We start from the raw sequence: 23269 nt of genomic DNA, 5'->3' as shown, positions 1-23269 counted from the left end.
CTCTTTAACAGTTCTACATGCTGAAATGCAATAAACGGGGGTTGGAAAAATTCTAAACAATCCTTCCCAAGAAACTGATATTCGACAAGGGCGTAAACTCACATCTAGTCCCATCTTAAAACGGAACCACATTTGTTTTAAATAAAGCCAAGGGGCTTAACTAAGACTATTTAGGTATAGAGTCATAACCAAAATCTCTCCTGTATGAAAAAATAGCATTGACAAAAAAGTAGTGGATTAATTGACAGGATATTATGGGATATTGTTTTGTTTGCATGCAGAACCAATGGAATGGATTGCTTATCCATACCCTTTAGAGTCAAATGAACCCTTTTGCCCAGAGAAGAGTTTGCCAATATAGGCGGACTACACATTATACATTTACAAACTGAATTTTCAAGGTTTATTACACAAATTTGGGTTCTTTTGTTAATATTCTTGTTGTTCTACTTTATTATTTGATACTTCTAAAATGTAGGTATACTCTGTATATTGTAAACGGCTCCATTCCTGAAATATGGGAGTGGTTATATATAGATCCGTCTTAAATTATATCTAACTTTAATAAATAAAATATCTAAAATCTTGAATATCTTAAATATAAATAATGTTTTGCTATTTTTTTAAATTATTTGATACTTTGTAAATTGCATAAGAAAAAATAATTCAGCTAAAAAATAATAATTTTAGTTGCCCGCCTCACTTTGCTATCTTATCTCTACGGTTCTATTTCACTACACTCTGTTTTGCTCCACCCATTGCAGGAGGAACCATGTGAAGAGAAGGAGTGCAAAAATTTACAAGACACATGAACATCACATGTTTCTTAGCCCTTTCCACAATTGAGATTTTGACATCTGGTGTTGTGAGATAAAACAGAGTCGACTAAGTGGGTGACAACAAATAATATTGAAAAAAACCCGACCAAATTACATTTGTGAACATAATAAAATTAGGTTTTTTTTCATCTGAAAAATATTTAAAAGCTCTAGGACTCAAATACTAGGTGCATAGATGTCAAGTGTCATGTAAACTTAAATGGGGGAGGTCCTGACAAACAACAGGTATACCCATTCATAGGATAGGGGTTAAGTATCTGATTGCCGAGTGATAGGCTGATGGGATGCCATGATCACACGGTCCCTGAACCGCCAGCGTGAATAGAGAGCTGTGTACATGCATGACCAGGACTCCATTCACTTCTATGGGACTGAGGCAATGCTCTACTTAGTTATTTCACTCCCATAGAAGTGAAGAGAGCAATGATCAGGCATACAGATTACTGATCCTTTCACTTTGGGACCTCGATTCTCTTCATTGTGGGGCAGTTAACAGACACCTACCTTTGGTTCACATCAGCGTTCGGTAATCTGTTCGGGGAGTTCGCATGGAGACCCCCTGAACGGACTACCGAACGCATTTGCAAGCGGTGTGCAGTGAAAGCACACGGAGCCCATAGACTATAATGGGATCTGTGTGCTTGCCGTGAAATCTAGTAGATTGTGAAGTACTTTCCTGTCCGCATGTTCCTTGTAGATTTCGTGGCGAACACACGGACCCCATAGACTATAATAGCACACCGCTTACCAGTGCGTTTGGTATTCCGTTCGGGGGGGGGATCCCCATGCAGACTCCCCCGAACAGAATACAAACGCAGATGTGAACGAGGCCTTATCCCCTATGCTGTTGATTGTGAATAAGTATTGTTCATGGGAACCTTTTTAAATAGTAGTAAATGATAGAAAACGGACATTTAAATATAATTTATTATCAAAACTTTTACAATTCTATCGTAAACTCTTCACTATTTTGCATTTTAAGTTTTAAACTCATGTCTCTCGCATCTGGCCAGTGGTTGGATCTTCTATGGCTACATAATAAACAATAAAAATTTATTGGAAAAAGGTAAAAAAAAAGTGAATGAATGAAGTAATAATAAAGATATACAGAATATTTTTGAAAATTCAATTTAAAAAAGCTTGTTTCCAAGTACAAATATTTTTTGACTATCTCCTGTTATTATATATATCTCCTTTATCTACTATACTCTGTATTTCCATGTGTAGTGGTTATTCTTGTAGAAAGTGGAAGTAAAATGAGAGTTTTATATCAGCTATCTTAGCTTCTCTGTTACATAGCTATCTCGTGCTGTAATATACAGTTTACTTTGCTCAAAATTGCATTTGTCTCTCTTTTGCCTCGATATATTGTCATATATGAGCTATAGACTTCTCTGGAGCAAATGGGTTGAGAATGCTGACAAACACAAAGCTCTCTTGGGAAATCCTAGTCTCCCTTTGCTGGCATTACCCCTAGGGAGCTGGTGTACTCTATATTATTACTACCCAGAATTTTATAAGAACCCTTAATACAACATCAAAACTTTACATACACAAACCAGGTATTGTTTAAAGCAATGGTTTGTCAGCAAATGAATGTTAGTTGTCATTGGTAATCCTGTCACTGAATCCAAAGTCTTTAACTAAGTTGCTTCTGAAATAAATAAGATTTGTGTTTACAAAAGGAAGAATAATAAGAAGAAAGTATTAGTACGTCAGTGTTAATTGATTCCATTCCAGGTGACCTCTTCGTGTTGCACTGTGCTGCTTTGATCTTGCTTGGTTTTCAACTTCTTCCTCGTCACTGTCATCAGAGTCACCACTTGTGCTGTCATCCTCTTCTTCATCATCATCTTCATCATCTTCCAACTCCTCTTCTTCCTCACTTTCACCTTCTTCGGGAACACTCGTTTCATATTTCTATCAAGGGCAAGAAAAGAGATATTTAAACATATTCAATACAAACATGAATTAGAGATGATTTGAAAAAAAATTGGCAGATCTATTTGCATTGCAAGGATTTCCTGCAGATCCAATAGATAATGAATACTTTTATTGTGAATTTTAGCAAATAATGTTGAATTTAATCACAAAATGTCAAGTAATAGACAATACTCATACTAATAAGGAATGTATATTGCGAACCCTATGTGGGACAATAACCAACAATGTATGTAAAGTGCTGAGGAATGTGATGGCGCTATACACTGTCTACCAATAAGTGTTTGGACACCTGTGGTCTGAGCAGAAATTACAGCCTCAACCCTCCGGGGCATGCTTTCCACAAGCCCTTGTATGATGGCTAATGGTATTTTATTCCATTTGGCTTGGAGAAGACAGGTAAGTTCTTTCACCAATTTTGGACGGCTGCTGCACCCCTTAGTTTGGCGATCCAACTCATCCCAGAGGTGCTCGATAGGGTTCAAGTCTGGGCTCTGGGCAGGCCAGTCCAGTCAGTTAACCTGACTGTCATGTACCAAGACATGGTAGTCCTTGATACATGACAGTTGGCATTGTCATCCTGGAAGTAACATTGATCCGACCCCTAAAACCGCCATAATGTAGGAAGCACACTGTTATCTTAAATAGTGCAATAGGCGTCGGTGTTGAGTTTACCATGCACTGGGACCAAGGGTCCCAGTCCATACCTGGAGAAACACCCCCAGACCATAACTGTACTTCCGCAGAACTTTACTGGGTGTCCAAATACTTATTGATAGACAGTGTATAAGTAAGCAAAACTAAATAAATAAAAAATAATAATATAAGATCACAATACAACAAGTGTATCACATTTGAATCCTCTGGCAGTCCTGGCAGTGGCTATAAATTTGCAAATTCCTGACTTTTGGGAACAACATAATAGACATGATAGACGACATGCTATCGAAATTTGCAGCAGGCTGCAATTCATATCACAGATCACATATAGTCAAAGCAAAGAGTATTGCAAAATCATGTTATAAAGGTAGTCATTTCATGTCACTTATCTCTGGATGTTGAGCCAAGAAGAAAGTTAAAAGAGAATGCATCCATATTTGTAGTGCTAAAAATTACCATAGTGGGGTTTTTTTTTTTTGTTTTTTTTTTCGCTGTTACTTGTGCTTTTATGTGCAAAAACTACAATACAATGCTGAAAAAATGTCTAAAGCTATACATGATTTAGAGTGTAGACAAGAACACAGGCCATCTGATTAGGTTTGGTATTACAAGATAGATATATTATTTATTTATTATTTTTTCTTCTTGCTTTAATGTAGATTGTGAGTCCCATATAGGGTTCACAATGTACGTATTTCCTATCAGTATGTTTTTGGGGTATGGAAGGAAATCCACGCAAACACAGGGAGAACATACGAACTCCTTGCAGATGTTGTCCTTGGCAGGATTTGAACTCAGGACTCCAGCACTGCAGTGCTAACTACTTAGCCACCGTGTTGCCCGAGATGTATTATTTATTTAACTACATAGCAGCATCATATTCTGCAGTGCTTTACAGAAATATTGTCAACACTGTCTCATATAGACGCTTAATCTAAATTTCGTACCAGTACGCCTTTGCAGTGTGGAAGGAAACCCACGCATCCTGGGCAGCACTTTCAAACTCCTTGCATATGTTGACCATGGCTGGATTCAAACCTAGGACTCCAGCGCTACTAACCACTGAGCCACCATAGTTTTTTATGTCAAATATTGTGATTCCTTGAAGACTTTCATTATAATGCATGAGCCTACTAAATATGTACATAGTATTAGATTTACGCAATGAACCAAAACCAATTATCAAATATGGAATAAAACCAAGAGCTTGGTTATTGGATATTCAAATTTTTGTTATATTCAGAATGTACAAGACATCTGTGTTATAGACATACTGTACACACTAGCCTCAAAAATAAGAAATTTGTTTATGTATCTCAAAATTGTACAATCTTATTTTTTTATTCTTTAAACTTAACCCCAGGTCTTCAGCTACATTATATTTCACAATAAAATTCTTGTTCCTTAAAATCACTGTTATAAATAGATAACCTCACAGCAGAAATATTTTTTTAAAGTGGTAAATATTAGAGATGAGCGAACAGTGTTCTATCGAACACATGTTCGATCGGATATCAGGGTGTTCGCCATGTTCGAATCGAATCGAACACCACGTGGTAAAGTGCGCCAAAATTCGATTCCCCTCCCACCTTCCCTGGCGCCTTTTTTGCACCAATAACAGCGCAGGGGAGGTGGGACAGGAACTACGACACTGGGGGCATTGAAAAAAATTGGAAAAAGTCATTGGCTGCCGAAATCAGGTGACCTCCATTTTAGACGAATAGTGGATTTCAAATCCGGGTCATATGAGAATGTGAACTTTGTGACTATGAGACAGGGATAGCTGTACAGGCAGGGATAGCTAGGGATAACCTTTATTTAGGGGGGAATGTTATTAAAAATAACTTTTTGGGGCTCTATCGGGTGTGTAATTGTGATTTTTGTGAGATAAACTTTTTCCCATAGGGATGCATTGGCCAGCGCTGATTGGCCGAATTCCGTACTCTGGCCAATCAGTGCTGGCCAATGCATTCTATTAGCTTGATGAAGCAGAGTGTGCACAAGGGTTCAAGCGCACCCTCGGCTCTGATGTAGCAGAGCCGAGGCTGCACAAGGGTTCAAGCGCACCCTCGGCTCTGATGTAGGAGAGCCGAGGGTGCACTTGAACCCTTGTGCACCCTCAGCTCTGCTACATCAGAGCCGAGGGTGCGCTTGAACCCTTGTGCACACTCTGCTTCATCAAGCTAATAGAATGCATTGGCCAGCGCTGATTGGCCAATGTATTCTATTAGCCTGATGAAGTAGAGCTGAATGTGTGTGCTAAGCACACACATTCAGCTCTACTTCATCGGGCTAATAGAATGCATTGGCCAGCGCTGATTGGCCAGAGTACGGAACTCGACCAATCAGCGCTGGCTCTGCTGGAGGAGGCGGAGTCTAAGATCGCTCCACACCAGTCTCCATTCAGGTCCGACCTTAGACTCCGCCTCCTCCGGCAGAGCCAGCGCTGATTGGCCGAAGGCTGGCCAATGCATTCCTATGCGAATGCAGAGACTTAGCAGTGCTGAGTCAGTTTTGCTCAACTACACATCTGATGCACACTCGGCACTGCTACATCAGATGTAGCAATCTGATGTAGCAGAGCCGAGGGTGCACTAGAACCCCTGTGCAAACTCAGTTCACGCTAATAGAATGCATTGGCCAGCGCTGATTGGCCAATGCATTCTATTAGCCCGATGAAGTAGAGCTGAATGTGTGTGCTAAGCACACACATTCAGCACTGCTTCATCAAGCCAATACAATGCATTAGCCAGTGCTGATTGGCCAGAGTACGGAATTCGGCCAATCAGCGCTGGCTCTGCTGGAGGAGGCGGAGTCTAAGGTCGGACCTGAATGGAGACTGGTGTGGAGCGATCTTAGACTCCGCCTCCTCCAGCAGAGCCAGCGCTGATTGGTCGAGTTCCGTACTCTGGCCAATCAGCGCTGGCCAATGCATTCTATTAGCCCGATGAAGTAGAGCTGAATGTGTGTGCTTAGCACACACATTCAGCTCTACTTCATCAGGCTAATAGAATACATTGGCCAATCAGCGCTGGCCAATGCATTCTATTAGCTTGATGAAGCAGAGTGTGCACAAGGGTTCAAGCGCACCCTCGGCTCTGATGTAGCAGAGCCGAGGCTGCACAAGGGTTCAAGTGCACCCTCGGCTCTCCTACATCAGAGCCGAGGGTGCGCTTGAACCCTTGTGCAGCCTCGGCTCTGCTACATCAGAGCCGAGGGTGCGCTTGAACCCTTGTGCACACTCTGCTTCATCAAGCTAATAGAATGCATTGGCCAGCACTGATTGGCCAGAGTACGGAATTCGGCCAATCAGCGCTGGCCAATGCATTCTATTAGCCCGATGAAGTAGAGCTGAATGTGTGTGCTAAGCACACACATTCAGCACTGCTTCATCACGCCAATACAATGCATTAGCCAGCGCTGATTGGCCAGAGTACGGAATTCGGCCAATCAGCGCTGGCTCTGCTGGAGGAGGCGGAGTCTAAGATCGCTCCACACCAGTCTCCATTCAGGTCCGACCTTAGACTCCGCCTCCTCCAGCAGAGCCAGCGCTGATTGGCCGAATTCCGTACTCTGGCCAATCAGCACTGGCTAATGCATTGTATTGGCTTGATGAAGCAGTGCTGAATGTGTGTGCTTAGCACACACATTCAGCTCTACTTCATCGGGCTAATAGAATGCATTGGCCAATCAGTGCTGGCCAATGCATTCTATTAGCGTGAACTGAGTTTGCACAGGGGTTCTAGTGCACCCTCGGCTCTGCTACATCAGATTGCTACATCTGATGTAGCAGTGCCGAGTGTGCATCAGATGTGTAGTTGAGCAAAACTGACTCAGCACTGCTAAGTCTGCATTCGCATAGGAATGCATTGGCCAGCCTTCGGCCAATCAGCGCTGGCTCTGCCGGAGGAGGCGGAGTCTAAGGTCGGACCTGAATGGAGACTGGTGTGGAGCGATCTTAGACTCCGCCTCCTCCAGCAGAGCCAGCGCTGATTGGCCGAATTCCGTACTCTGGCCAATCAGCACTGGCTAATGCATTGTATTGGCTTGATGAAGCAGTGCTGAATGTGTGTGCTTAGCACACACATTCAGCTCTACTTCATCGGGCTAATAGAATGCATTGGCCAGCGCTGATTGGCCGAATTCCGTACTCTGGCCAATCAGCACTGGCTAATGCATTGTATTGGCTTGATGAAGCAGTGCTGAATGTGTGTGCTTAGCACACACATTCAGCTCTACTTCATCGGGCTAATAGAATGCATTGGCCAATCAGCGCTGGCCAATGCATTCTATTAGCGTGAACTGAGTTTGCACAGGGGTTCTAGTGCACCCTCGGCTCTGCTACATCAGATTGCTACATCTGATGTAGCAGTGCCGAGTGTGCATCAGATGTGTAGTTGAGCAAAACTGACTCAGCACTGCTAAGTCTGCATTCGCATAGGAATGCATTGGCCAGCCTTCGGCCAATCAGCGCTGGCTCTGCCGGAGGAGGCGGAGTCTAAGGTCGGACCTGAATGGAGACTGGTGTGGAGCTATCTTAGACTCCGCCTCCTCCAGCAGAGCCAGCGCTGATTGGTCGAGTTCCGTACTCTGGCCAATCAGCACTGGCCAATGCATTTCTATGGGGAAAAGTTAGCTTGCGAAAATCGCAAACTGACAGGGATTTCCATGAAATAAAGTGACTTTTATGCCCCCAGACATGCTTCCCCTGCTGTCCCAGTGTCATTCCAGGGTGTTGGTATCATTTCCTGGGGTGTCATAGTGGACTTGGTGACCCTCCAGACACGAATTTGGGTTTCCCCCTTAACGAGTTTATGTTCCCCATAGACTATAATGGGGTTCGAAACCCATTCGAACACTCGAACAGTGAGCGGCTGTTCGAATCGAATTTCGAACCTCGAACATTTTAGTGTTCGCTCATCTCTAGTAAATATGCATTGCACATATTTCATAAATACGCTTGGTACATTGCCTGGCAACTAAAACATTAGTCTTGACTTATATAAAAGATAAAGTCATAATTTATGTTCAAATGAATATTTTGACAAGTAAAGTGCTTTCCAATTATCATAATATCTGAAATTGATTTCGCCAAAAAAATATTTAAAAAATATTTTTTAACAATAAGTATATTTTATTGCCGGTTATATATAAAAAGGCAGCGCCAGAAATGCAATAAATTGTCAAATTTTCATTAAAATATATATTTGCTAAATTTTGGCCTAAGATTTATGGGTGTAGCTTTAGGCATACTAAGGTACAGATGTGTTCTTCCTTACATTTAATTTAGGCTCTACATAACTTGAGATGTTATAAGGCAAGATCACTAGCTTTTAAAAAAAACATAATTTTATAAAACTCTATATGTGTATGCAATGGTGATTATGGTGTGATTTGAAACCTGTCAAAGCTTTTGCTAGCATATATATATATATATATATATATTTATTATGGAGTCATTGATGTTCAAATATAGTATTGAAAAACAAGTGGTGATGATGATACCTATAAATATAGCTCTTGTCACTTTAGCTACACTGTTGCACAGAACTTTAAGGGAATGTTCACAAACAGGAGTTTTTAGCAGATATTGAGGCGAATACTGTCTCAAAATCTGCTTATAAAATGCCGGAAATCTGCCATTCAATGAAAGGAAGACTTTTTTCTTCTGATTTCTTTAGCTGGCAGAAAAAAGAAATGTCCTACTGTTAGGATTGGGTCCCACAGGGTCCACTCTCAGCGCACAGCGCCACCTGCGGGTCAATCTAACCCTCGCCCTCGGTCTCATGTAGTGAGGTGTCTGGAGTGTAAATCCAGATTTCGGCCCACTGAGCATGCTCAGGCCTATTGGAGTCGCTCACAGGCTAAGTGCCACTTCTTGAAACAAAAAATTGTCAAGGTAAGCTCACCCTTCAGAAGAAATGTCCGTTAAGTCCATATAACGTTACCTAGGTGCACGACTCTTCCTCCCGACTCCACGGAGCAGTGTTTCCAATGACATACAAAAAAGATGCGAGTCCGCAACACTGAGGTACGTATAAAATAAGTTTTTATTCCATCAGATTAAAAATAGGTCGGAGTGACCATCCAGACAGAGCGCTGGTTACATAAACAAGTGCAAAAAGACTAGAAAAAGTGAAAAAACAACATGCTGCCACAGGTCTGACGCGTTTCGGGGTTAAATATGCCCCTTAATCATAGCCCTACCAGTCAGTGTTCATTCCAAGTATAAATAGCTACAAAGTCATACATAGCTCACCACCCACTTCAATCTTATTGGATCTAAGTTCAATTATATGCGATAATCCACACCTGATGCTATACATCACGTCCTATTCAGAGATGCAAGATTTGTCTAGGACAATAAAGATTTGTTCAAACTTTAACTATTGCCGATATGTTGTATATACATATTCTTAACAAAATATAATGTTCTTAATCGAATGTTGATATTTAAAACCGATACACTAAAGTAATGCTACTGAAATACTAGGTCTCAGAACTAATGTACCAGTATCATCTCATGCCATTGCACAGTCACGTGGCACACAATCTTACCATACTTTTATATATGGTCACGTGACCCGCCATATCCAATCAGAAGCGTCACGTGACCACAACTGTCCAATAAGGATTTGATGTTTTATTGATCATATATACCAGCAAGATACCATGTAAAGTACAAATCGACACGAACCGACCCCCATCTACCACTGAACAGTGGACGAAGAGGAACAGGTAAGTAAAATTAATGGTTTAGTTGTTAAAACCAATATTTAATGATGTATAGCCCCAACCTAAAGAAAACTGTTGATACGTTGACAAATTGTTACGCACAATGTCATGTTAATATCCCAAAACTATTTCACCGACTATACAAATTGGAGATGTATAAAATACCCCACAAATGTTGTGAAAACAACCATATGAAACTAAATGTGAAATAGATGAATATCGATGATGGCTAGTGGGTATTATCGCATCCTTAAAACCGCATGTAAACCGCAAGGGATCTGAACTAACACCAAGATCTTAAAACATATTTAAAAGAAACAAAACAAAAAAGAAAAAAGAAGAAATTATGACTCTGAAAGTATTACCGATATGTACTTAGAAATCAATAAATTAGGGCAAGGTCCGTTTTGATGTTCATCCCAGAAGGGAAACGGCATCCAAACCTGAGTATCCAAAGAGCCTCTTTTTTAAGTAATATTTTTTTCCTATTACCACCCCTAGGGTTCTCAGGTATTCGTTCTATACCCCAAAATTGTAGAGATTTGACGGAGCCTTTATGTACTCTGGCAAAATGCCTTGAGGCCCCTGATATATTATCAGAATCCACTTTTTTACAATCTCTGACATGCTCTAACAGTCTAACTTTTACCGGACGTGATGTACTACCAACATAGTCTAAATTACAATCTAGACATTTAATACAATAAATCAAATAGTCAGAGTCAGTCCTGAATTTGGTGAAATTAGGAGAATCATTCAAAAAAATTTAACCATTTTAGAAACAGACCCGATAGTCAAAAATATACTAAAGTCTGGAGTACATTTTGTTCCTAGGAGGGGTATAACATTGGGTAACGAACTTTCACCCAGTTTCTTGGATGTTATTTCCCCTGAACATATTACTCCCACCTCAGACTATGGTTTTTTCAAGTGTGGGCGTTTAAAATGTAGGAGTTGCCAGTACACGACGAACACAAAAACCCTCTGTAGTTTTGTCACTGATTTTCAAGTCCGTTATAAATCTGTTATGGACTGCAACTCTGACTATTTGATTTATTGTATTAAATGTCTAGATTGTAATTTAGACTATGTTGGTAGTACATCACGTCCGGTAAAAGTTAGACTGTTAGAGCATGTCAGAGATTGTAAAAAAGTGGATTCTGATAATATATCAGGGGCCTCAAGGCATTTTGCCAGAGTACATAAAGGCTCCGTCAAATCTCTACAATTTTGGGGTATAGAACGAATACCTGAGAACCCTAGGGGTGGTAATAGGAAAAAAATATTACTTAAAAAAGAGGCTCTTTGGATACTCAGGTTTGGATGCCGTTTCCCTTCTGGGATGAACATCAAAACGGACCTTGCCCTAATTTATTGATTTCTAAGTACATATCGGTAATACTTTAAGAGTCATAATTTCTTCTTTTTTCTTTTTTGTTTTGTTTCTTTTAAATATGTTTTAAGATCTTGGTGTTAGTTCAGATCCCTTGCGGTTTACATGCGGTTTTAAGGATGCGATAATACCCACTAGCCATCATCGATATTCATCTATTTCACATTTGGTTTCATATGGTTGTTTTCACAACATTTGTGGGGTATTTTATACATCTCCAATTTGTATAGTCGGTGAAATAGTTTTGGGATATTAACATGACATTGTGCGTAACAATTTGTCAACGTATCAACAGTTTTCTTTAGGTTGGGGCTATACATCATTAAATATTGGTTTTAACAACTAAACCATTAATTTTACTTACCTGTTCCTCTTCGTCCACTGTTCAGTGGTAGATGGGGGTCGGTTCGTGTCGATTTGTACTTTACATGGTATCTTGCTGGTATATATGATCAATAAAACATCAAATCCTTATTGGACAGTTGTGGTCACGTGACGCTTCTGATTGGATATGGCGGGTCACGTGACCATATATAAAAGTATGGTAAGATTGTGTGCCACGTGACTGTGCAACGGCATGAGATGATACTGGTACATTAGTTCTGCGACCTAGTATTTCAGTAGCATTACTTTAGTGTATCGGTTTTAAATATCAACATTCGATTAAGAACATTATATTTTGTTAAGAATATGTATATACAACATATCGGCAATAGTTAAAGTTTGAATAAATCTTTATTGTCCTAGACAAATCTTGCATCTCTGAATAGGACGTGATGTATAGCATCAGGTGTGGATTATCACATATAATTGAACTTAGATCCAATAAGATTGAAGTGGGTGGTGAGCTATGTATGACTTTGTAGCTATTTATACTTGGAATGAACACTGACTGGTAGGGCTATGATTAAGGGGCATATTTAACCCCGAAACGCGTCAGACCTGTGGCAGCATGTTGTTTTTTCACTTTTTCTAGTCTTTTTGCACTTGTTTATGTAACCAGCGCTCTGTCTGGATGGTCACTCCGACCTATTTTTAATCTGATGGAATAAAAACTTATTTTATACGTACCTCAGTGTTGCGGACTCGCATCTTTTAAGTGCCACTTCTTGCCTACTGAGCATGAGCAGTGAGGTCATAGCCACCGCCCTGTTGGGCGGGGACTCCCCTTTAAAAAGTGTGAGCCGACGCCCGCCCGGGCTCACACTTTGTATCTGAAAGACTGAATGACAGTTGTTGCAGGGAAAGGCTCCAGTGTCCAGGCAGGATTCCAGACTAGGCCTCAGTGTGGGTTTCCTCTGCTGTTATCTGGGTACTGGGTAGTTAGGACTGGTAAATCCTGAATTTCTGTCAACTCTACACCTAGGCTAGGAGCAGTAGAGACTGTTCCAGCCTGTAGAGTTGCAGCAGGTTGGTCTCAGGAGATAGCCTTACTGCACTGTCACAGTTCAGTGTTTAAACTCCTAGCTGTTGCAGGAACATTTGTGTTGCTGACCAGGGGTGGCGTTAACCCTTGGCGGCCTTGTTACTTCTGCAGTACAGGTGCACCTGGCCAGTGAGTTTAACTGGCAGGTTTTAGTTGCACCCTGTACACATTCGGAGCTGCACCGTCGCTTCCGCTCAGTGAACTTAACTGGTGTTTGTGTGTTGCTCCTTGTGCACACTGTGCTGTACTGCCATATTGTTGCGCTCAGGCAGACGGCCGCCCATCATAGGGCCTGTGGACCTCGCTGCAGTGCCTTGCAGTCCAGAGGTTCTGTTGTTTAAAATTATTATTTTATTCATATACACAGAACCGTAACACCTACTCATTCTTGACGTGGATTCTGAAACAAATAACTCAACTTTGTCAGTGGATTTTTTTGGGTACTCTGATAAGATATCATACTGCAGAAGGTTATTCGTGTCAAGTTTAACCTTGCTATAGCTGTAAAGAAAATGGAACAGCATACATACCTCCATAGGATTTACGGTTATAGTCAAAGCAGAATCATCCCAATTCAAGTCAGGATCTTTTGTTGCCTCTTTATCTGGAAAGTCTTGTTGGTGGACGGCCCGTAATCTAATGATTCCCAGCACAACAATGATAACCAGTATGCTGATACACGCTACCAGGACAATGGTTGTAGCACCTGGAGAAACTGAAGACCAATTGAAGACATTGAAATATTTTAACTTAAGCAAGACCAGTAGACATCTAACACATTTAGGGTTCAGCTATTCTAACCAATAATATAGAAACCTTACAAAAACAACCCCATTTTAGATAGAAGCCACCTCTTGTGAACCTGAAAAATGGCTGACTTTGCCGTTGGTTGTTCCAATGGCCTTTATTAATACATACTGGATATTCAGCTATCAGGTCCACCAGAATACAATCTACTGTTTATGTTGATCAGCTCTCTACTCTGGTTAATAATGGAAGGCTTCCTTCACATCCATTCACATCCATATGGATTAATGGATGAATTTGCAGCTCTGAGATAGAAAATGTGTATTTTACTGTTTAACACACTATTGTTATATGTAGATCTGACTGTATATGTATAGCATAGCTATAAACTAACGTAATGAAATAAATTTCTTGTGATTTCCAAAATCTCTACTTGTCATTGTTTTCCCATGGAGACTCAAGGAGCATTGTGGAGAAGAGGAGTTAGTGACTGTCTTACAGGTGCTTATCCCCAACACCTACAAGGGTCAGTTATTTGTGCAGGTAGTCAATTTACATATCAGTATATTTTTGGGAACTTTTATTATTTACATCCAGAAGATAAAAATATGTCCTGCTTATTTGACGAGCACAAGTGAAAAAGTTGTTATAAAAAAGAGCTAGGGTGTATGTATTACATTTTTCTTGTAGGGTTTCCTACCATACAAGGTGAACACTGTGCCCTATCATCAAACTTCTCATTTTACCAGTGTGATAATTGTTTTTGAGGAAGGTCCATAGGACCGGAAATCATTACACAATAGGATCATCTTAAAACATAATCTGAATTGTGAATTTGGAGAGTTCCTTTTTTACATAGTATGCAGTTGGGGACAACAATACTTAGAAAGTGTCAGTGCCATTAAACCTATTGTACTTCTAATAAATGTATTGTAACTAGGGTTGAGCGATAGGGATCAGAAAAGATCGGACCGGATCGGTGATCAAGCAAATTTCACGATCGGGATCGGCTGGAAAATGATAGGAAATCGAATTTTTAAATCTCAAGATCGGCTCAACCCTAAAAAGTGATTTTTCCCATAGAGAAGCATTGACTAGGGTTGAGCGATCGGGATCAGAAAAGATCGGATTACAATCGGTGATCGAGAAAATTTCACAATCGCGATCGGGAACGGCTGAAAAATGATTGGAAATTGGATTTTAAAATTGATCCTGAAATCTAAATATTGGCTCAACCCTAATTGTAACAAGACAGGCATCTACAGTATATAATAATCATTTAACCCAGATATCACGAAAACAGTCACAAAGAATCCTTACATTAGAAAGCTGAATAACTTATATAATAAATAAGAATAATATTTATTTCTGTTTTCCGCCACAGCCCCATAGTCTCATCGGCTCTCCAGCAAGGCTGACACTAAATAGCTTATTTGTATAGCAGATGAGCTTTGCAAAAAATGATATTAAATATAAAACAAATGTAATTTAATTATGTAAAACCTGTAAGAAAAATCCTAATTATAATGTAACTTTTGATGCCATAAAAATGCAGTAATTAACAAATGTTACAGTTCATCAATAATGATGATTATACCAGTCCATTAAAGGAGATCATCTTCTGCCATCTGCCAGATTTGGGGTGGCACATGCCATGCCTTGTGTGCTGAGTAAGTAAGGATTTTTTTTTTATTTCAGTACTTAAGCTTTGCTTTATTTACATGCAGAAGCAGATAATGGTCAGAGGAACTTCCTTCCCATCTGTATTTAATAACCAGCTGTTGCATTACATATTCCCGCTACTTAAGGACAGACTGGAAGTATAACATATTATTATTCATTGCTATATAAGACCACAAAGTTAAGAGTAGATATGTGATACATACCACGACTTTCATGCCCTATTACTTCAGTGCTTGGATTCTGCAGAGATGGCATAAACTGAGGTTGAACCACCATGTGGTTTACATGCTCCATATAATTAGAATTATGTAAAATGTTGACCTATGTAATGAAAAAGAAGATTGCATGTAATTTATGTAATACCCAATTATAGAATTATTAGTTTACAAGAAGAAACACATACACTGGCATATCAATTTTCTAATCACAGCCTTCATTACTATTCACGTTATACATTCTACATTTTATTCTAATTATTTATTTCCATATTATAATATAAACTCCTCTAAGGACATTCTTTATCAAGATGACATTGGTGAAACCTACCGTATATAGTAACTGTGACATTTCAGAAATAGTGCAGAAGGGGGAAATACAGTAAAATATTCAGATTTTTGTTCGTAATTTACTTTAATTTGGTACTTATGCGTTAAATTTGTTAAGGCAGTAAATTTTAAAGGACTTTTCCAAGTAAAAAAAAAAATGCCAGGAAATATTGTAAAATTGTGTTTGGGGTGCTTTCCCCCAATTTCTGTTTCCCAAATGCAAGCACTTAAGCAATGACATCAGCCATCATTACATGTGGCTGCTGCAGCCAATCACTTGCCTCAGGAATCATTTGGGATAGTTGGCTACATCATTACTACAGCAATGACCTCCTGGGGATTGGCTTCAAAGGCCAAATAAATAGCCATTAACGTTATTGCTGGAATTGGCTATTTTTATTCTCCTGTAAAACCCAATTAGTAAACGGAGAAGTGCTCTGACCCCGGTGGAGATCCAGGGGACATGCATTGAGATTGTCAAGACCTATAAGTACCAGGGTGTGCTCCTCAATAATAAATTAGACTGGGCTGATCACCTGGAGGCGCTGCACAGAAAGGGCCACAGCAGGCTCTACCTGCTCAAGAGGTTGAGGGCCTTCAGAGTCCAGGGGTCACTTCTTAGGGCCTTTTTCAACTCTGTGGTTGCTTCAGCCATCTTTTTTGGTGTGGCCTGCTGGGGGAGCTGTATATCAACCAGGGACAGAAATAGACTTGACAGGCTGATCAGAAGGGCCAGCTCTGTCCCAGGGAGCCCCCTGGACCCAATATAGGTGGTGGGTGACAAAAAGATACTGTCCATGGTGACCTCCATGCGGGAGAACAAATCCCACCCCATGTATAGGACCTTGATGGCACTTGGCGGCACTATGGGGTCCGTGTACTGTCATAAGCTCCCCGCTTGTCAATGTATTGTATCCCATTCAAACCATGAGTTCAGATGCATATGCAACAAGGGCACTCATCATACCACTGGTTAAAGATTAAGTGCATGTAGGCATTTAATCTTTAACTTGCGGTGCACTTTATATGGATGGGCTCTGCGGCAAAAACATGATCCATACCATTAACTTCTAACAACAAAAAATACTATTTTTTTTTTACTTTTTATCGACCCAACTCATGTCTCCAGTATAATATTTTACTTCTAAGAAAAAATTGACCCTGGCCTAGACCTGCAATTGTCCAAGATGCTATGGAAAGAAAAGAGTCTTCACAATCTATAAACAGTAAGACGTGTCATACCTCAAGATTGAAGTCATTACTTGTGTAACGTCCATTTAATTCTGAACACTTGACTTTGAACTTTCGACCAAAGGTAGAAGCAGAATCCCAATGACGATAACGCACTTGTCGTAAAACATCTTCATAGTTTTTCATTGTGTCTACACCTGAAATATTTAATACTAGTTGGATGCGGGGTAATTCTTCATGTCATGGCATAGCATAACACAGGATACAGTACTACAGCATAGAAATATGTGTGCTTGGTGTTACAACACATAGGGTTTCATTTGAATATAGATTAGAATATAGATTTTAACTAAATGTATCCTCTGGCTGGTCCTCCATGTTACTAGAATATGAAATAAATTCTATATATTTAGTAGTTAACCTACCTGAACTTCTGAAATTGGCTAAATTGCTGCAGTGTGATATCTTATCGCAGAAGCCAACAGAAATCAATGAAAAGTCATTAAAAGATGTTTTTCCAATGACTTTCCATTGTTTTTTTGTTGTGTTTTGTGATAAACTATCACACTTAAGCAGTTTTACCTTTTCGAGAAGTTTGGGTTAACTTTGTGATGGCTGCACTTTTTATAGACAAGTTCATAGAGGAAGGGCACCACAATATAAATCATTAGGGTGCTGCCCATGTGTACAATAAGTAAGTGCAAAGGAGGACAAAGAGTGTACAAGTATATAGGCAAACACCCAGAGAGTCCATCAATATTTATCTAGACAAGCATTTTATTGATACAAAATTGTTAAAAACAAATTAAATGACCCCAAAAACAAGCCAATATACAAAACTGTGTTGCAGCACAATAAGGCTAAGATCTAAGAGAATGCAATGACATTAGGGCATCAATATAACCATATAACTTCTACAACCTATACTATCCCTAAGCTAACAATAAATATGAATGTGAAAAACATGAACAAAATTTACAAAGCCTATAAGTAAATCAAAAGTATCAAACAAGTCATCAAATATGTAACATAACATGAAAGGTGTGCACATAATACATGCCTAAAGGAGTACAGATTACCAAATGGTGCCCCAGATAACAAACCTCTTCCTAATATTTTAATATTCCATTATTTCCCCATTCCATATTTGCTTAGTTCTTTGACACCTTTGATTTACTTGTAGGCTTTGTGCATTTTTTATATGACACATTATACATATTTATTGGCAGATAAGGGCTACTATAGGTTGTGTAAGTTATATTGTTACCTTGACGCCCTAGTATCATTGCATTTTTTCCTTATTGTACTATAATGGGGTTTTGCATATTCTCTTTTTTATGGTTTTGATATATTTTTAATGTGCTTTTGATTCTGTGTACTCTTTTCCCTCTTTTTCAAATCATTATATGTTGTAGTTGTCTGTTTCCTTCTGCAAATAAGACAATAAGTGTTTTCATGCATACGTACCATAGATGGAATAGCCTTTAGTTGAGTTGGCGGCATCCAGATGTTTTCCTTGCAGGGCACTCCGATCTAGTTCCAGACACTCCTGTTTGGTGTTCAGTTCGTCACCCATGACCAAGACATCACAAAAATCCAGATGATGTAGAGTTTCTGCCATTACCACAGAACCAGAAGCTAAAGACACAACATGTTATTGTTTAGTGACACATAGACAAAAATGCACATTTGATAGGCTACTCTGTTAAGTGAAACCAGTAAAGAGACCACCACTTTGAAAAGACCACTCTGATCTAGGGCTTTATAACTTGTGTCTGCTGTGTGCACCTTCTTTAAAGAGGACCTTTCATGGGATTGGGCACATGTGGTGTCACACAGTACAGCACTATAGGCGCTGCTGTGGAAAAGGACATTCCTGACAGAGTGTCAGAAATGCCCTTCTGACTGTAAAGAGCTACGGTACTGGTACTGATAGCTCTTTACCCGGGGCACAGATCGGGAAAGCCGACAGTGTACTGAATTCAGCGCACTGTCGGCTTTCCAGCGGTATATAACACCACACGTGCCCAAATCCCTGAAAGGTCCTCTTTAAGTAAATCAATCATATTGATTCATATCAATATATTGATATTGATATATCATATCTTATGCTAAAAAATAAAACTCGTACTTTTACCAGAGTTTTTATCCAGCCGTTTTTCTATTTTGGTGACAGTGCTGATGATCCTGATATCTGGAAATAATATCACGCCATTTGTATTTTCAAACTCTGATGCTGGACGAGCAAAGTGATCCATTCCAGTGACCGTGATCTTGGGTTCATTCGCCTGGAGAATGACAACATATGCCTCTATGTCTGGAATGGTAATACAGACATCTTCTCCAAAGCATCTGGAATACAGAAAAAATATGTTGTCAACAAGTGAAATTGTATTGAGGGCAAACTTTAGCAAATGTATCTATCTGAATAGTACTGTCAGTGACCGACTGTTTCACCCCAAATGTGAGAAGGAGCGCTATCAGAGATCCTTCCTACCAACTGTGGTCAGGCTGTATAATCAACATCAGGCTCAGTGAAGATCACTCCACACAGAGAACTAAATCATCCTGAAGTCCTTTTTCTTTTTAGTTGCTATGACTCCTAGTATCTTTTCTATCTGCTATGAGCTTGTATGTGTTCTTTCTTGAACTATATTCCTGTATTATCCATGCTTCTGTAACACACTGAATTTCCCCATGGTGGGACTACTAAAGGATTATCTCTCTTATCAATCTATAGCTGTAAGGCACTGCTTACTTGAGGTTTAGTCTTTAACTTTGTCTCATATGCCAAATAATTCACCCGGTTTGGCTACTAAATGTATCTATCCCTTTAGTTGAACATGTACAGATATGAATAGTTGGATGTATCCAGATATGTATATAGCAAGTTAAGCAGCTTCAGACATGCCAAATCACCCGGATTTCCAAGAGTCTCCCATCTTCAAGTCCCTCCACCAACTTAATGGTGGTGGTTCTGAATAGAATTCGGAGAGGGATACAGTAGATCATTGATTTTTATAGTCCTTTAACCCATACGTTTATGCCTATGTAGGCAATTTAAAGTCAGATATACAATATTAAGGCATAATGGTGACTGTATGATGTGTTCTGGGAAAGTGAGTCTATTTCCTTTACATATATGGGATTTTACACTGTGTTCATATCCTCGGGCTGGGCTGTCAATGTTTGCAGTAAAGCAATAATGTTTTTCGGTGTAGTTCTACAGGATCCCTATCAATCACCCAATCACTCCTACTGGGTTCACAGGCAGATCGGCTCATGTTGTGGCTCATTGTGCCTAGTTCTGAAGTTCATCACATTTACTTGTATAGGACACCATAAGGGCTGCAGTCCCTTCATTTTGGTGATTAGTGGGGAACCTGGAGTCTGGGCTGCTTATCAAACATTGATGCCTTTTTATAAGGATAGGCCATCAATATTAAAGTCCTGCAGAATCTAGTTTGTAATGAGAACACAAATCATGTATGGCAGATTCTCAATGAACCCTGACTTAACTTTTTCTAATTTGTACTCTCTTAATTTAATTTTTTTCCATATTAGATTTTCCTAAGTTGAGAGATTTATTTGTTAACCTGTCAATGTCACAAAAGGTCAATGTTGAATGATAGGGAAGTGCTCCTGAGCAGTGTGTAAAACTATATTAAGGTGATCTCTCTAAACTCCCATTGATATTTGACCATCAGTATTCATAATTGTTTAACATTGTAACTTCAAAGCTGATCGCTGCCAGGGTTAATCTTTAGCACAATCAATATGTAAATAGCTAACGGGCATTTAATTAATATTTCAGCAGCGAGCCTACTGCAAGTTAATTAGATGGCTCCACGTTTAATTGTTATCACCACTAACATATGGTTCTCCACAGTAAAATATATCTACAATAACCAGCTTACAGTAATAGAGATATCCTGTTAAAAGTCAATCAGGCACAAGTACAAAGTCAGATTTGTGAGGTCACTGCTGGAATAATGTGTCTAGTATTAAAAAAAGCATACAAACTGTGGCGGAACTCTAACACATGGATGCAAATCATTAAAGGTGGAAAGCAATTGAGCAAAACACACAATTGTTGCACAGCCGGAGATATTAAAGCGACATTCCACCATTTAACTTATTTACTTATATGCTATTACTTAGGATATCATTGAAGTCTGTTTGGGGAGTTCGCTTGGAGACCCCCCAAATGGAATACTGAACGCACTGACAAGCAGTGAGCAATGAAAGCACATGGACTCCATAGACTACAATGGGGTCTGTTTGTTTTCCCCGCAGTGTCCGCACAAGTCATGCGGAGAGGAAAGTAGTTCATGAAGTATGTTTCTCTACACATGATTTGTGCAACACCGTGCGGAAAACACATGGACCCCATTATAGTCTATGGGGTCCATGTGCTTTCATAAGCTCATCGCTTGTCAAGGCTTTTGGTATTCCATTCGGGGGGTCCCCAAGTGGACTCCCCAAATGGAATAATGAATGCAGATGTGAACCAGACCTGACATTGAGTCTATGCGACCCAGCCTCTGCAAATCAATTGTGTGTTTCATCCTATTCTCTTTCTGTTTTTGGTACCAGTCTAATTTGGGTAAATCCATTGCATCCAGTTTGTGTACCCACCATCAATTCATTTCACGTCTGACATTTAAAGTAACATTCCAAGCAAACCTGATCCTTTGTGGAGTCTACTTTGGTACTAGGTGAGTGTTATATGACACAAGAATTACTGTATATCTTTGCTGTTCTCTGAGCCCCTGTGCCATGCACTTTACTTTTAGAACATGTACAAGGCATAATATAGTGGAACAAATTCACTACTCAAAATGATGTTACAAATTTCTAGTGAATTATAGGAAAAGGAGTGTGAATGGGAATTGAACTGCAGTAACTCAGCGTGATGTCTACACAATAGATGGAACCATGTCCCTATAAAATGAAATACTGTGTTCATTCATAAAAAAAGATGGACATGGAAATAGTAATATTCATGCAGAGATATTTATTGGTACTGTTATACTTACTGGACTTTGGATGACACCCTAATCCTTCTTTTGCCAGTGTTTGGGAATTGTCGGGAATTAATATAAGAAACCTTTCGGAGAGCTTGATTGATGCTGTCAATATCTTCACCTTCCATTATAAGCATGGATTGTGAAGGATTGAAGTGATACTGCAGGAAGTAAGAGAAACGATATGTAGAGTACAATATGTTGGCTGCGTTTAGCAACAGATTTCATAAATTGATCAGCAAAAAATGCATACTCAATTAATTTCTGTAGGTTTAATGTATCAGGATATACAAAAAAAAATATGGAGGTCTTCAAATTAGGTAATTACAACCTGAGATAGACAACAACACTTGACAAATGACTCTGTGTCATCATTTATTTCACAAAAATTAGGTCAAAATGAAGTAAAAATGGATGCTTTGGTGTACAGAGGAATTCAGGAATTTATGGTCAACTCACTGACTGTAAGGTGTCCAGGTGCTGTGGCTGCCAGACAAGCCCATATCATCACCTTGCCAGGACCGTGTTTGTTCTAATTTGCTCTGTTTGGTTTTCACCAAATGGGGTACTATGCATTATGGCCAAACATCTCTATTCTGGTCTCAACCGTCCTTTGGACATTGCTCCAGAAATCTGTGGTTTGTTAAGAAATCGTTTTACAAACTGAAGCTGTCCTGAGTTGTTCTTGTTAGAAAGACGAGACTTTTTCCTGACAACTGTTCCAACCATTTATTTATTTATTTTACTTATTTATAGTGCCAACATGTTCCACAGAGCTTTAGATGGGTTCACACTACTTTTATTTTATGTCCATTTACTGATGACAGCAACGGACTGTAATAATGGTAGTTGGAATATCCCCTAGCGGATATTATCATCACTTACAGTCCCAAAGAGGACTCACAATTTAAATTCCCTAATAATAAGTTTTTGGAAGAAAACTGGGGAACCCGGAAGTTGGACATTAACACTAGCTAAGTGAGGCTTATAGATAGTTAAATGTGGTTCAATTTTTTTTTTTTTTTTTTTTTTTTTATAAATGTAGATTGTGAGCCCCACATAGAGCTCACAATGTACATTTT

General features: G+C 39.5%; 1 protein-coding gene across 2 annotated transcripts in view; it reads right to left on the bottom strand.

The window, feature by feature from the left end:
* Positions 1-2127: 2127 nt before the first annotated feature.
* CLSTN2 (calsyntenin 2) overlaps positions 2128-23269 on the bottom strand; it is a 722481-nt gene continuing 701339 nt past the window's right edge. The window contains exons 11-17 of one of the 2 annotated variants that reach the window (XM_075268865.1): positions 22200-22348; positions 19292-19512; positions 18628-18798; positions 17212-17357; positions 15628-15745; positions 13525-13709; positions 2128-2759 (exon numbers count right to left, since the gene is read on the bottom strand). In XM_075268865.1, coding sequence (XP_075124966.1) covers positions 2547-2759; positions 13525-13709; positions 15628-15745; positions 17212-17357; positions 18628-18798; positions 19292-19512; positions 22200-22348 — 1203 coding nt within the window. In that variant the 3' untranslated portion in view covers positions 2128-2546. The remainder of the gene's footprint in view (positions 2760-13524; positions 13710-15627; positions 15746-17211; positions 17358-18627; positions 18799-19291; positions 19513-22199; positions 22349-23269) is intronic. The other variant, XM_075268867.1, reaches the window with a different exon arrangement.

The sequence above is a fragment of the Leptodactylus fuscus genome, chromosome 3 (assembly GCF_031893055.1).
Source record: "Leptodactylus fuscus isolate aLepFus1 chromosome 3, aLepFus1.hap2, whole genome shotgun sequence".
NCBI lineage: Eukaryota > Metazoa > Chordata > Amphibia > Anura > Leptodactylidae > Leptodactylus > Leptodactylus fuscus.
The sequence above is the reverse complement of the archived record's forward strand: the minus strand, read 5'-3'. Positions and strand labels throughout refer to the sequence as shown.